This window comes from Pelobates fuscus, chromosome 7 (assembly GCF_036172605.1).
Source record: "Pelobates fuscus isolate aPelFus1 chromosome 7, aPelFus1.pri, whole genome shotgun sequence".
Lineage (NCBI taxonomy): Eukaryota > Metazoa > Chordata > Amphibia > Anura > Pelobatidae > Pelobates > Pelobates fuscus.
The window spans coordinates 56550903-56565910 of NC_086323.1; the positions used below are offsets into that span (position 1 = coordinate 56550903).

General features: G+C 45.0%; 1 protein-coding gene across 2 annotated transcripts in view; it reads right to left on the reverse strand.

Annotated features, from left to right (window-relative positions):
• KIAA1614 (KIAA1614 ortholog) overlaps positions 1-15008 on the reverse strand; it is a 44920-nt gene that overhangs the window by 15293 nt on the left and 14619 nt on the right. For both annotated transcript variants that reach the window (XM_063428309.1, XM_063428308.1), the window contains exons 5-6: positions 10201-11846; positions 5589-5667 (exon numbers count right to left, since the gene is read on the reverse strand). In XM_063428309.1, the coding sequence (XP_063284379.1) occupies positions 5589-5667; positions 10201-11846 (1725 nt within the window). The remainder of the gene's footprint in view (positions 1-5588; positions 5668-10200; positions 11847-15008) is intronic.

Sequence of the window (15008 nt, forward strand, 5' to 3'; positions counted from 1 at the left end):
AGTAATGGCAGTGTACAAGTTGCTGTTATAGTAAGGACAGTGTACACGTTGCTGTTATAGTTATGACATTGTACACGTTGCTGTTATAGTTATGGCAGTGTACACGTTGCTGTTATAGTAATGGCAGTAAACACGTTGCTGTTATAGTTATGGCAGTGTACACTTTGCTGTTGTAGTTATGGCAGTGTACACGTTGCTGTTATAGTTATGGCAGTGTACATGTTGCAGTTCTAGCTATGGCAGTGTACGTGTTGCTGTTATAGTTATGGCAATGTACATGTTGCTGTTATAGTAATGGCAGTGTACACGTTGCTGTTATAGTAATGGCAGTGTACACGTTGCTGTTATAGTAATGGCAGTGTACACGTTGCTGTTGTAGTTATGGCAGTGTACACGTTGCTGTTGTAGTTATGGCAGTGTACACGTTGCTGTTATAGTTATGGTAGTGTACATGTTGCTGTTCTAGCTATGGCAGTGTACGTGTTGCTGTTGTAGTTATGGCAGTGTACACGTTGCTGTTATAGTTATGGCAGTGTACATGTTGCTGTTCTAGCTATGGCAGTGTACGTGTTGCTGTTATAGTTATGGCAATGTACATGTTGCTGTTATAGTAATGGCAGTGTACAAGTTGCTGTTATAGTAAGGACAGTGTACACGTTGCTGTTATAGTTATGACATTGTACACGTTGCTGTTATAGTTATGGCAGTGTACACGTTGCTGTTATAGTAATCGCAGTAAACACGTTGCTGTTATAGTTATGGCAGTGTACATGTTGCAGTTCTAGCTATGGCAGTGTACGTGTTGCTGTTATAGTAATGGCAGTGTACACGTTGCTGTTATAGTAATGGCAGTGTACACGTTGCTGTTATAGTAAGGGCAGTGTACACGTTGCTGTTATAGTAATGGCAGTGTACACGTTGCTGTTATAGTTATGGCAGTGTACACGTTGCTGTTATAGTAAGGGCAGTGTACACGTTGCTGTTATAGTAATGGCAGTGTACACGTTGCTGTTATAGTTATGGCAGTGTACACGTTGCTGTTATAGTTATGGCAGTGTACATGTTGCTGTTCTAGCTATGGCAGTGTACGTGTTGCTGTTGTAGTTATGGCAGTGTACATGTTGCTGTTATAGTAATGGCAGTGTAAACGTTGCTGTTATAGTTATAGCAGTGTACACGTTGCTGTTATAGTAAGGGCAGTATACATGTTGCTGTTATAGTAATGGCAGTGTACACATTGCTGTTATAGTTATAGCAGTGTACACGTTGCTGTTATAGTAAGGGCAGTATACATGTTGCTGTTATAGTAATGGCAGTGTACACGTTGCTGTTATAGTTATGACAGTGTACATGTTGCTGTTCTAGCTATGGCAGTGTACGTGTTGTTGTTGTAGTTATGGCAGTGTACACGTTGCTGTTATAGTTATGACAGTGTACATGTTGCTGTTCTAGCTATGGCAGTGTACGTGTTGCTGTTGTAGTTATGACAGTGTTCATGTTACTCCTATAGTTATGGCAGTGTACACGTTGTTCTTATAGCTTTGACAGTGTATACGTTACTCCTATAGTTATGGCAGTGTACACGTGGTATTATATTTGTAGACGGGTGTTTTCAGCTAAGCATTCTTGTATCTTTGCCATGCTGCCATTAACTCAGTGTCTCCTTTTCCAAGGATACCTCCTGCCATCATCCTATCTTGGTTGGAGTTCCCCAAGGCTCTGTCCTTGTTCCTATTTTCTCTTTATACTGCCTCTCTTGGAAAACTTATTACCTCATTTGGATTCCACTACTACCTGTATGCTGATGACACCCAAATATATCTCTCCTCCCCGGACCTCTCCCCTGCTGTCCTGCAACGTGTCACTGCCTGCCTTTCTTCCATCCCTGACTGGATGTCCTCCCGCTTTCTGAAACTCAATCGCTCTAAAACTGAGCTCCTTGTCTTTCCTCCTCCTAATACTGATCCTCCTCTCTCGCTCTCCCTTCAAGTCAGTGATATCCACATAAGTCCATCCATGCAAGCACGCTGTCTTGGCGTCATACTTGACTCTGGCCCCACCTTTGAGCTTCACATACAGTTTGTTGCCAAATCCTTTAGATTCCAACTTAAAAACATAGCCCGCGGGGGCAGAGCCTGACCGCCAAGTCGACTGGACGCATGGGGACAGAGCTCCTGCCGAGCGAGCTCTAAGCGGGGCAAAATCAGCGGCTATATTGCCCAAAACCCATCCAGGGTGCGACACCCACGACGGGTGTGCTTCGGGGAACCGGTGGATACCCTTTTTGTGCACATCGGGGTATATAGTCCGCACCACAACCTGAGGCCTACGGGAGTTGGAGCCGGGGAGAGGCGGCCGCTCTCCTCGACACCTGAGCCCCTGAAAAGCGCTGCAGGCCTCCTCCCCCCTCCCCTCTGGACCGGGGGGGACATCCCGGTCCCCACTAGACGGGCAAGCTGAGGCAGAAACCAAATGCGACGATTGTCTAGCGGCCAGATAGCAAGTCAACCATACCTAAGATGGCCGCTCAACGAATGCCGCACGGAAAGAACGAGGGGCAGCTAAGACACCCCCACCCCTTGGTTGCCCTGGACTGGCTCTGCTCGACCTTCTGCGAGATACTACACTCCAGGGGACTGCCCTACCCTCAAGCGGCTCGGACGGAGGCCACGTGGATCCGCCCGGTGACCCGCCGTCGCCATTATGGAGCTCCGCTAGTGGCCCTCAGAGCAGCCGTCAAGCCACCTCCGACTAGGCACAAGAGAAGAAGGGAAACCGACCACGCAGACCCAGGTACTCACACATGCATCCGCAGAGGCAAGAGCACAGCCACCGGGTCACAGATACAAGCAACCCCACAAGATGGCGGAATTGCGCTCAGAAGCACCACGAGGTACTCAGGCACAATACTGCCTCACATCCGAGCCAAAGGTACATACCGGCGGGACACAAGCCCAGCACAGAGCGACCATCGCCCACATGACAGACTGGGCATCGGCTGAATAAGCAAAGACCCTGGACAGTCTCCTGGCACAAATACTGACGGCGCTGCAGGACTAAAATACTCTGGGGACTCCCCAACAAGCACAGGTCTCCCTACGTGAACCTCGCATAATGTTCTCTAGACCTAGCCTGTGGGACTCATTCATAGATATGTTTTAAAGCCTCATAGCCAGTTTAATATGCTATTTGTTGTATTCTGAGTTACTAACTCTGTCTTATATACCGCGTTGTAGCTATGATAAATGTTGCATTGTAAACAGCAATGTGTCGCTAGACTAACATATATAGGCATGTCTATAACTATAACTCCAAAAGTCTTACGGCTCATGATCTAGGCGTGTTTAATTTTTATCTTTGGTTAGTATGTTTTGCTTTATTTTAGACTAATTTCACCACTCTTAACATATAGGACTCAAAGCACCATACAAGTTAGCTTACTCGTTCAACACGTCTAACACACCTGTTTCCCTTAACTGCAATGCATTGGCCACAGGGCTCTTACTACTTAACAAGATTGCCCAGCTGCCTTCAGCACAGAATATAAGTACACTGACGCCACAGGACACCACCCTGCCTGCACTAAACATGTGTCAGAGTCTAGCATAAAGTCTTGTTCACTTGTTTATCCTCATGATATGATAGCCGCACAACGGTTATTACCACTATACGACCGTACTCTATAGCAACGTAACAACCCACTAGTTTGGTTTAACGCGAAAATGTCTAGTTAGTCTATGCTTTAAAATGTTTTAAAATGTATATATCCTCACGCCAATACTAAGCATGTATACGCATCTGGGACCGCAACTATGGCGCAAGGATAAGCCTGTACCTAAAAATCTAAAAAATGCGCATGTCTCGCTGCCACTGTTTAACTCGTTGTTATGCACATATACGCTGTTGTGGCGTTCGCCAATATTTCTGTACCCACCTGCGCAACAAAAATAAAGAATTTAAAAAAAAAAAAAACATAGCCCGCATTTGCCCCTTTCTTACAAAAGATGCTACCAAGGAGCTTTTCCATGCTCTAGTAATTTCCTGCATGGATTATTGTAACCCTCTCCTGATTGGTCTCCCCAAAAGCCGTATGTCCCCGCTACAGTCTGTAATGAATGCTGCCACCATACTGATTTTCCTCTCTAGTAGGTCCTCTCACACCTCTCCTCTCTGCCAGTCCTTACATTGGCTCCCTGTATCCTATATGAGTCAATTCAAAGTGCTAACCCATACCTATAAAGCACTGAACAATTCTAGCCCCTCTTGTATCTCTTCACAGATCCATGGGTATGCCTCTTCTCGGTCTCTCAGCTCTGCCCATGACCACCTCCTGGCCACTGCTCCCACCCGTACGGCCAACTCGCGCTTGCAGGACTTCTCACGTGCAGCTCCCCCATCAGACTCTCCCCTAGTCTTCAATCCTTTAAGAAGTGCCTTAAAACCTCTTTAGGAAAGCTTATGGCCTCCCAGAGTAACCTCTACCTTACCTACCTGTCTCTTGCTCTCTCCTATAGAGCAGCACTTTACTCTCGCCTCCAGCTCTGCTTCACTCCCACCTTATTTAATTGCTATTTCCTGTCCTAATGTGTTTTATAACCCACCTGCTATAGACTATAAGCTCGTTTGAGCAGGGTCCTCTTCAACCTATCGTTCCTGTAAGTTTTCTTGTAATTGTCCTATTTATAGTTACATCCCCCCTCTCATAATATTGTAAAGCGCTACGGAATCTGTTGGCGCTATTTATTTTTTTACATTCTTTATTTTTGTGTCAACACGGAGTGCGGCATAGCGATATACATTGGCTCACGCAGGGGCCGATTACCAATAAATTTTACATTGTGTTTAACAATAGATAATTGGTTTTTCAGATTATATGACATTTGTGGTTTGCCGCTCAGTGTCGCTTTTTTAAACTTTGGAGGGCATATCTTGCCCACTCATAAAATAAAAAGAACACAACAATACAGTAAAATACATTAAACTATAAGACTACAGAATGCAAATCAAGTCACTATCCAACAGGTTCACAGTTGTCACATCGGTCAGTGTTCCTGCGCGAAGCAGTTCGGACGTTTGTGCTGTTGGCTGCCTTCTATGTCCGATGCTGTGTGTGAGTTGGAGGCATGCCATAGTGGTCTTTAAAGTCGTGTAGGTTTGTTCCTGGCAGTTGCGTCTAGTGTCTACCCGTCCTATGTACCACCCTGTTCAGGAAGTCGTTTTGGTCGCGGGTTGTGGTGCCCTGTCGGGTTCTTTCTTCTGGCTGTGGGGATTATCATAAATAGACTAAATAGACCCTAGTGTCGGGTCGTGGTCTTGGGGTGGTCGTAGTGCCTCTCTTATAATTCTCGATACCAGCTTTTTGGTATGGTACTACCTTTTCGTCTGCCGTCTATGTGGATCTTTCATATTGGCGTGTTTGTGCTCTAAGGATTTTTATAAGAAGTTTTTGTTGTCATGATCCACTCTCCCTTTGTTTGGAGGGAGGGAGGTGTGGGGAGTGGGGGATCGGAGCCAAGTGGCGGGGTGGGGGGGGGGGGGGTGTTGGTGCTATTTTAATGGCAATAATAATAATAATAATAATAACTCACCGCTCATTCCCTGGCTCATGTACCAATTGCTTTTCATGAGTGAAATCATCTTGACTTGTGGACCGGAAGATGTTGTCTCCTTGGGACAGAAAATCAAACAATCAGCACATGCCATCAATACGGATTAACAAAGCATGACAATGACAGACAGTAAGGGAATCCCTGGTTACATGTTATTCCATGACGGAGCAAAGGGTAACATACCAGGAGCTGTGTCATATTTACCAAGATAATAGTTATAGCAGGCTAATTGCCCAAATTGGAAGCAGTGATTGCCTCAATGAATATGGCTACGGGGGAGTTTATATTACTGTACTAGAGCATCTGGCTGGATGTATGTATGGATGGACAGACAGAGAAACAGACAGACACAATCAATAACATGAACAGCATCAACACCTCTGCAGGAAGCCACAATAAATCATGAACTCAGAGAGTGCGTGAATCACAGCTGCTATCAGCTTGGCCATACGCTCTATTTGTCCTATAGGATGAATGGAATTACTGTCAAGAGCTGAACTACATATTCCTTAAACTCCTGCTGGGTCGAGGATTTATTGGAAAAGTCCAGGCTGCACTCAACAGAACATTGAAAACCTTAATAGGCTTTCTGTTGTGTTCAGAGCTTACTGCAACAGCTGGAAAAGATAAGATGTAGAGAATTTAAAGATAAGATGGGTTGGAGACTGTGGCACCTTAGAACGGAGATTCTGTGATGGAAATATATGAGAATATTATGATTGCCAGAAACCCTGTGCCCTCTAAGGTGCCACGTTACTACATTGCCTAATGGGATATTAGAAATGGGGGGGGGCGGAGCCAACGATGAAACGGAGCAGACGCCATTTACTAGAGCTCCACACGGCCAGCGCAAACTATAAGAAATATCTGCACACCCGCAGCCCATCGAATAAAACCAACGACCGATACGACCCCCTGACACCAGGCTGAACACACAGATGCCTTTTTTCCAAAAAATGGGCACAAAAAGCCGCACTAAGGGAACGGGGGCCTACCGCACACGCGACCAGTACCTCACCAGGGAGCTGACAGCGTGGCTTGATCGGAGCTCGCAACACACAGAAGCAGACTCTCACACGTCAGAAGCAATGGGACGTCGGTCTCACAAACCGGCCACAAGTGCTCCCACTCCACACAGGGACGTAAGCAGCTTGCTGCACACCCCTCCATCTGCACAGAACCGGGCCCACACGGAGGCCTCACCAGAAAGGTCTGAAGATGGGGACTCAGTACTCAGCACTGCTACATCCATCACAGGCAATGCAAAACTGCAGACTACTGATGGTCTGACACCAGCGACGAAACAAGACATCCAGGCCATGCTGGTGGGACTCCAGGGTAACCTACAGAAGATGTGGCAAACAGATCTAAAAGGGCTAGAGGCAGAAGTACAGGCGGTATCGGCCCGTACTCAGGCCACTGAACGAGAAACTACAGACCTGCGCCGAGACCTAATCTCACTAACAGATACAGTAGCCCAGCTGCAAACAACGCAGGCCACCATCTCCAGGCAAGTAAACATCCTAGACGACCGGGGGCGGAGGAAAAATGTCAAGATCAGGGGGATATCGGAGTCAGTGCCACTGGAGGAACTGCCCCATTTTATCAGGCGCCTGGTGGCCTCCCTCATCCCCAACAGGCAGGCAAAACACTTTATATTTGATGGCGTATACCGCATAGCCAAGCCGCAACGGGCACCCAAATCAGCCCCGCGTGACGTAATCCTGCGCTGCCAAACCTTAACGGATAAAATAGCCTTAATAACTGCTATGAGAGGGAAGGCTCCATACCACTTCGAATCGCAGCAAATCACCTTCTTCCAGGACTTATGCAGGGACACACTAACATGGCGCAAGAGCTTGCAACAAGTGACCGTTGCCCTACAGGCAGCAGGCCTCGTCTATAGGTGGGCAACCCCCAGAACGCTATGGGTAACGAAAGACGACCAACACTACAAAATCACCAACGCAGAAGACGGACCGGCCTTGCTGACTACGCTGGGGCTTCCTGTCAACGGCTTAGGAGCAGACACTCCGCATCCTGGACCTGAGACGTGAACCCGGGACTATACAATAGACATTTCGTTCATGTTCCCTACCAGGACTTTGTCTTTTCTTTTTCTTTGTTTCTATTATTATTGTTCTGTCTTACGAAGTAAGATACATATTTCCCTCACTATACCAAGTTCACTTACCCCCTCCACGATAAAGGACTGCATGTCCTTGTAACCTTAAGACAACAAAGCAACACACCGCTCTGGCTCCCCCTCCCCCTAATGCCCCGGGGTCCAGGGACATAGCCATTGTTGGAGCACACATTCGCAAACGATCTCACATCTCTGACACACAATCTCCCTCCACAACCTCAAGAGCTCAGTCTAACGATGACACCGATACCTCTATAACCCGACTCCACTACACATAGACGACAATTTAACCCCTAGCCCTTTTACTGCTACTCAACTCTACATACACCTCTTAGTCGAAAAGGGAAAGGGAGCTTACCAGCGTAATCCCTGTATCAGACCCAAATCGCCTTTGGTGCAATGTACCACAATAACGCCTACCACAAACCTTTAAGACACAGGCAACCAACTCGATATAACCAACCAGTCCCAAATAATTAAAATGTGCACTGATCACCCTTGCTCCAACCACGAGATGCTCAGACTACTGCTATATTTTATGCATATGCTGTTGTGGCAACCCAATACAATGTCTGTTACCTTAAACTTGCACTGAAAAATAAAGATTTACAAAAAAAAAAAAAAAAAGAAATGAACAAATGCCACAACTGGTTTTGCCATCATTTGCTGTTTGCATGGTAGGCACGGATATTTAAAAAGGGATTTATTCACTAAACAGTGATTTCACAACACAGATTGTAAATTTAGACAAAACTAGTAGAGTTGGAAAAATTATTCTCCAAGTTGACATTTCTCTCTGTTATTCTTTGCCCCTAATTGAGCATCTTGGTTGTCGACTTAGTACAACTTTTTATTGAGTCAAAATATAATCAGTGGAATGGCTCAATCAATATTGTAGGCCAGTAGTTCCCAAGTCCACAATCCACACCAACAGGCCAGGATGTAGGAAGGTAGACAAACCCTGGACTGCTGATAGGGACCACATGCAACAGAACAAGCATCTTCTGAAGTCACAATTTCCCATTCACAATCATTTAAACAGCCCTCTACTATACTGAGTGGGTTTAATGCTAAGAGTCATTGTAGGTGGCTGAAGCATTTTAACAGTATACTCCCACTTTGAACTTGCCCACAATTTGTATTTTAAAGCATAAGGTAGGTAATATGTAAAATGAAAAACAAAAAGAAAATGCTTTAAGAAAGCTCAAGCATTCTGAATACAAACAGGTCTTATTGGTACAGTTTTATTTTAACTGTGTAGATTATTGGGTCCGCCCAAAAAAATGTAAAATAATTGTGCTTACCTTATTTCCCTCAATGCACTGGTCTTGCCGTCACCACACCTCATTGGGAAGCATTGGGAGGCAAGTGCGCGTGCACAGCAATCACTGCGCTGTGTAAATCTGCATCTTCTTATAGACATGCATTGACTCAATCTTTGCAAGACCGCATGCAGCACGTCCCTCCAGTGGCTTTCTAAGTGACAGCCAGTAGAGGTGGCATTAAGCAGCAGTGCAAAAATGTCATTTTTTCAGAATATACACTGCTCAGTCTGCAGAGACCGGCTCTTTGCCCTAGAACCACTACATTAAGCTATAGTGGCTCGGATGCCAAGAGTGTCTTTTTAAAGCGGCACTTTCACCTCCACCCCACCCAAGACATATTTCCTAAAGATATAATTAAGATAAAATCTTTATGAAATATTCATTTTGACTGTGTTGGAATTTCACTGAATTCCAACCCAGTCAAGAGATATACGATGACAAAGTAGGGACTACTTTATCTCTGTATTTCTCCTCCGCCTCTCTTTCTTAGACTTATGGCGGAGTCTATGAGTAAATCCCAACAGCTGGACGGAATTGGCTGTGTCTATGCAGCGTCTCACAGGATCCTCCATAGACCTCAATGCTGTAGTCTCATGCATGTGCAAGAGTGAAGCAGTGAGGTCAGCTCTGAAAAGGACCCGTCCATGAAAATGGCCACGTCCGCCAGGGACAGAATCAGGTAAGTAAATCCTACCTTTACCTCCCCCCCTCCTCGGCCATTGTACCCCCAGTGACGAATCACCATCGGAGGGGAGAGGAGGCGGGACAAAAGGAATTTGGCAAAGTCCCCAAACGATGACAGTGCCCCTTTAATTTATCTGAAAATATGAATTCTGCAAAATATGCATCTTGCTGGCTCCCCCCCCCCTTCTTGCTTCCAGTATTAAGAATTGAGGAATGTGCATTGGAGCTGAGACAGCTTGCAGTGAAATCAAATAGAAGTTGAAGGTTACTCGAACTTTGTTTGAATTATGTAATTTATTTATTTACAAGATCTGGACAAATTTCAGCTTGCCACGCAAGTATATTTATCCTAAGCCTGAATATGCATGCACAGAAATTGTCCAGTTTTTTATTCCATTAATAGCTTCCCCATTTGTATAGGTTGATGAAGGCTTACCTTTGTTTGTATTGTTGACACTGTGTTGTTTAACAGTCCCCCTGCTTTCAGTACACTTCTCTTCTCTGGTTGTATGATGCCTGTCGCTGATCTGTTGTTGCCTGGATGAGCCGACCATTGTTCTGTTCGTGTCATCTTTGACATCAGCTTGTTCTCTGATTATTTGAGGTCGCTCTCTGTCACTTTGTCTCTTAGTTATGTGAGTTTGTTCCCTTTCTGCCAGTTCAGTTGGCACATGATTTCTATTATGGATCCTGTGCTCTTTGACACTGTTAGACTTTTCATTGTCTACTTGCTTCCTAGACTTATGAGATCTTTCTCTAGTCTTACTATCCTTGGTTTTGGTACCAGTTTGTGAGACTGGCTGGTCGTCCCCTAGAGCATCCACATTTTTTCGAAGGGATTTTGGCAGTGGATTATGTTTAACATTATTTTTATTGTGCATTTCCACCAAACTTGCTTCCCGTGGAACGGTTTCTTCTGGACGCATTGTAAACCTGGTATTTCTGGATGGCACAGTCATGGGGGCTCTCCCTGCTGGTGGCACAGGCACATGGCCAGAGAATGAGCGGCTACCCTCAACAGAATCTACATCTAATGGAGGTATTATCTGCTTCATACAAGGTACTGTAGAGGCAGTCTGGGGTTTTCCATCAGTTGGACTGAGTTTCTTCGTACCTTCTCTGATCTCTAAATTGAGCAAAATATCTCCAGTACCAATATCAGGATTGAGTTCTTTCCTGAGTTCTACAGTCCTCATTGCTGTTTTAGTATTCACATTACGTGGCACTGGCTGATTCCTGGATTTTATTACTGCATCCAGCTGACATGCTCTGGGTATAGATTGTGTTTCTAGATTTGATTCTGGAATTTTGGCTTTTGAGTTTGGATTTATAGGTGGTGGGTAATGTTTTGCTCTAGGGTCTATTATAGATTTCTGCAGGCTAGGCTTACTTTCACTTGGTATCTTAGCACCAGGCACATTACTGCTTGTTTCAATTTCTGGATTGGAGGAGTTTGTCGTGGTTCCTGGCTTAGGTAATAAATTGTGTGGTTTGTTTCTGAAGTTTTGTCTGATGGTACAGCTAGGACTATTTTTACTCTGGCTACGGCTTCCCTCGTCTTCCCCTGATGAGTCTGCAGTGGAATCCCCTCCAATGTGTGTCTCCCGGATTAGCTCTGAATGTATTCGCCATGGCTGGGATGGGAGAATCCAATGAGGAGATGGTCGGGTCCCTGTGATGCTGCTGAGAGGACCTTCCTGAGTTATTCTAGGACCCAGCTGAACATTCCGAGGAGTGGAACCATGGCAGGTCCCTCCAGCAATATGACTAACTCCTGATCCATTTGGATAAGAACCACATGCTCCACATTGTTCATTCACAGATGGTACCAGGTTCTGTGTCCAGGAACCATGGCCATTGGAGTGTCGTTTAACTGGTGGAGTGGTGTTCACACACAGTGCTTGTGGACTTTGTTGCTGTCGTTCACGGTAGCGCTCCTCTGCATCCCATTCAGACTCATCTTGGAAACGAACATGAGATGGTGAGCTTCCCCGGGAGCCTCGTTGCCACGAACAATAGTCACTGCTGGAGCTATCACTTAGTGAACCCCCATCTGTAGTAGTACAAGAAATACAAGCGGTCCTGCAATAAAAGAAAACAGATGAAAGTCAAGAGAAACTGGAAAGGATCTCTTCAGGCAAGCATGAATGATATAGCAAACTTTTCAGGCCATTTTCTCAGATGCTTGCAGCCGCAGGTAATATTGGCTAAAACAGAGCATCTTCATAAATGTAAAAACAAGTTTTAATAATGGCGGATATGCCTTTAAAATATCTGTCACCCAGTTTTGCAGACATTGTATTTTTTTTTCATACTTAGATAGAAGCGCACTACGAAGACTGGGCACTTAGCTTCAGATAAAATCTTCTGTCTTTAGTGACAAATGCCTTAATGACAACTGTTCCATAACTAAAGAATAGTTATACATTTTTATTTAAAGGGAAACTACAGGCACCATAGCCACGTAATCTCATTGAAATGGTTACAATGTCTGGAACCCCTGGATTTGTCCCATGGTCAATTTTAAACTGAACAGTGGAATGGCACCCAGGGACTCCAGGCAATGCAACTACTTTAATGAGATGAATTGGTTATAACACCTATAGGATCTCTTTAATTCCCAGAGTTTGATTTACTGTCCTGCTTTAAAAGTTCTCTTTCCTATCATATGTTTCTACCTATATGTCACAAATAAAGCAGAAAATAGCTTTAATAAAGTTGTATACAATCTGCCAATCCAGATGCAACATCTGAAGGATATGGACTGATAGTCAACATTATTATGTGGTTATCAGGGCTAGATTTGCCAGTAGGCAGGCTTTATCCATTTTAGGCAGGGCCGGCGCATTCTATAGGCTAGGTAGGCAGCCGCCGAGGGCGCCTACTTAAGGGGGGCGCCAGCAGTGGCTTTGCTGCTTGTCTGCCTCGTTACCGGGCGCTAGGGAGCACTTACTTGTAGACTAGCGCCCAGTAGAACATTGGTCCGGCATTCACCACAGCCTGCTAAGTCAGGACCCTTCTCCCAGTCAAGCACCGCGGCATTGCAAGGATGTGTCATTCACTCGCTCCCACCCCTTGCCCTGTACGTGGGGACAAGGGGGCGGGAGAATAACAGGAAACGGGGCTTGGGAAAAAAGTGTCGGCAGTGCAGTCCGTGTGCCGTAAAGAAGACAGGAATGAAGAGCAAAGTGCAATAAAGGTAAGAGAGAATGCACAGTGTGTTTCATAGAATGTGTGTCAGTATGTTTCAGTCAGTATGTTTGTGTATGTCAGTCTGCTTGGGACTGTGTGTGTATGTATGGGTCTGTCTGTGTGTGTGTGTGTATGTATGAGTATTTATGGGTCTGTGTGTGTGTGTATGAATGGGTCTGTTTGTTTGTATATGTATGGGTGTGTGTGTGTATGGGTCAGTATATGTGTGTGTGTATATGTATGGGTATGTACCGGTTTGTGTATGGGTCAGCATGTGTCTGCATGGGTCAGTGTGTTTGCGTGTATGGGTCTCTGAGTGTGTATGGGTCAGCGTGTGTGTCATTATGAGTCCATGTGTGTATGGGTCAGTGTGAGCGTATGCGTGTGGGTCATTGTGTGTGTCCGTATGGGTCAGCGTGTGTGTGTGTGTGTATGAATGGGTCTGTTTGTTTGTATATGTATGGGTGTGTGTGTGTATGGGTCAGTATATGTGTGTGTATATGTATGGGTATGTACCGGTCTGTGTATGGGTCAGCGTGTGTCTGCATGGGTCAGTGTGTTTGCGTGTATGGGTCTCTGAGTGTGTATGGGTCAGCGAGTGTGTCTTTATGAGTCCCTGTGTGAGCGTATGTGTGTGGGTCATTGTGTGTGTCTGTATGGGTCAGCGTGTGTGTGTGTCTGTATGGGTCAGCGTGTTTGTGTGTGTGTGTATGGGTCAGTGTATGTAAGTCTGCATGAGTGGGTGGAACGAATGGGGTGGCAAAAATTTTTTCGCCTAGGGTGGCAAAAATCCTTGCACCGGCCCTGTCTCTCACTAGATATGTTGGAAAGAGAGCAGCACAGTCTGGGTTTTACTTAATTCAGTATATGCTAATTCGAAAAATTGTTCTTTCTTCCCTATAGATAAGCTACACCAAAGGTAAAAAAGCCAGCAGTGCTCCAGCTGCCGTGAAACTACCTTTTATTATTATTATTAGCGCCAACATATTCCACTGCGCAATTAAAGTAAGAGGATAATTAAAGGTGAAGAAGGCCCTGCGCAAACACCAACAAGGGACAATTACTGGTGAGAAGGTCTGACCAGGATCTGGACCTGGGTTTCCCACTTCTAAGTGACATTACCACTGCTCTAACCATCTGCTAACTCTCCAATGAGGCTTCATTTTACCCACTTGGTGTAAAAGCCCCACGGAGAGGCAGTTTTACAGTAGTTGGACTGTTACTTGTTGGAAATCTTTAACTAAGATCCCATTGTTGAACTCTCTCGGGACATCAAACAAATAGGACATCAATAATGCATCATACCGATCAGTATGGATTATTCTTTGTAAATAGCTCCTTCAGAAAAAGGTTTGTTTATCCACCTTTATAAGTGTTTTTTCTTTAATATTATTTGAGACATGTTTTTACGGATATCGTGTTAAAGGTTATGACAGAATCCACAGATAATGGATGCTGTTACAACAAAGTTTCGGCAGTATGGACTCTGATACTGAACAGACCTCAGCTAATACAGAACCAGCCAACAATGGCATCCACTGTACTGATTGCCAAGAGGTTCGGCAGTATATGATATATTTTAGATTAACTTAAAATTATTTACTTTAGACCAATCAACATGACACTACTAAGCCTGACACAACCAATGGCATGTGCGTGGAATAAACTGCTTACCCCATAGTGAGAGTGACAAATGTAATGTCATCGTAATGTTTATTTTTAATATCTAGAGGCATGGCCAGAACTTTGTTCCAGACTGGTTGCACCTTTTTGTTTGTCTATTACCCGCAGGAGTCACATTCATTTTTGGGGTCAGAACTTCTACGATTAATTAGTGTGTTCTCAAGCTGTGAATCAGTATACATTTAATCTGTGAGGGCTATTGACGGTCTGGTATCTGGGTTTGGTAAAAATCTGTTAGTTTCTCACTATGAGCTAAAACCAGCTTGAGTTCTGAGCGGGGACCTACCGAAGGGCAGGCTATTTCAGTTGCTGTCCGTTCTCAGAATACTCTTGCGACCCGTTTTTTCTCTCCATAAGTTTAAAGGGTAA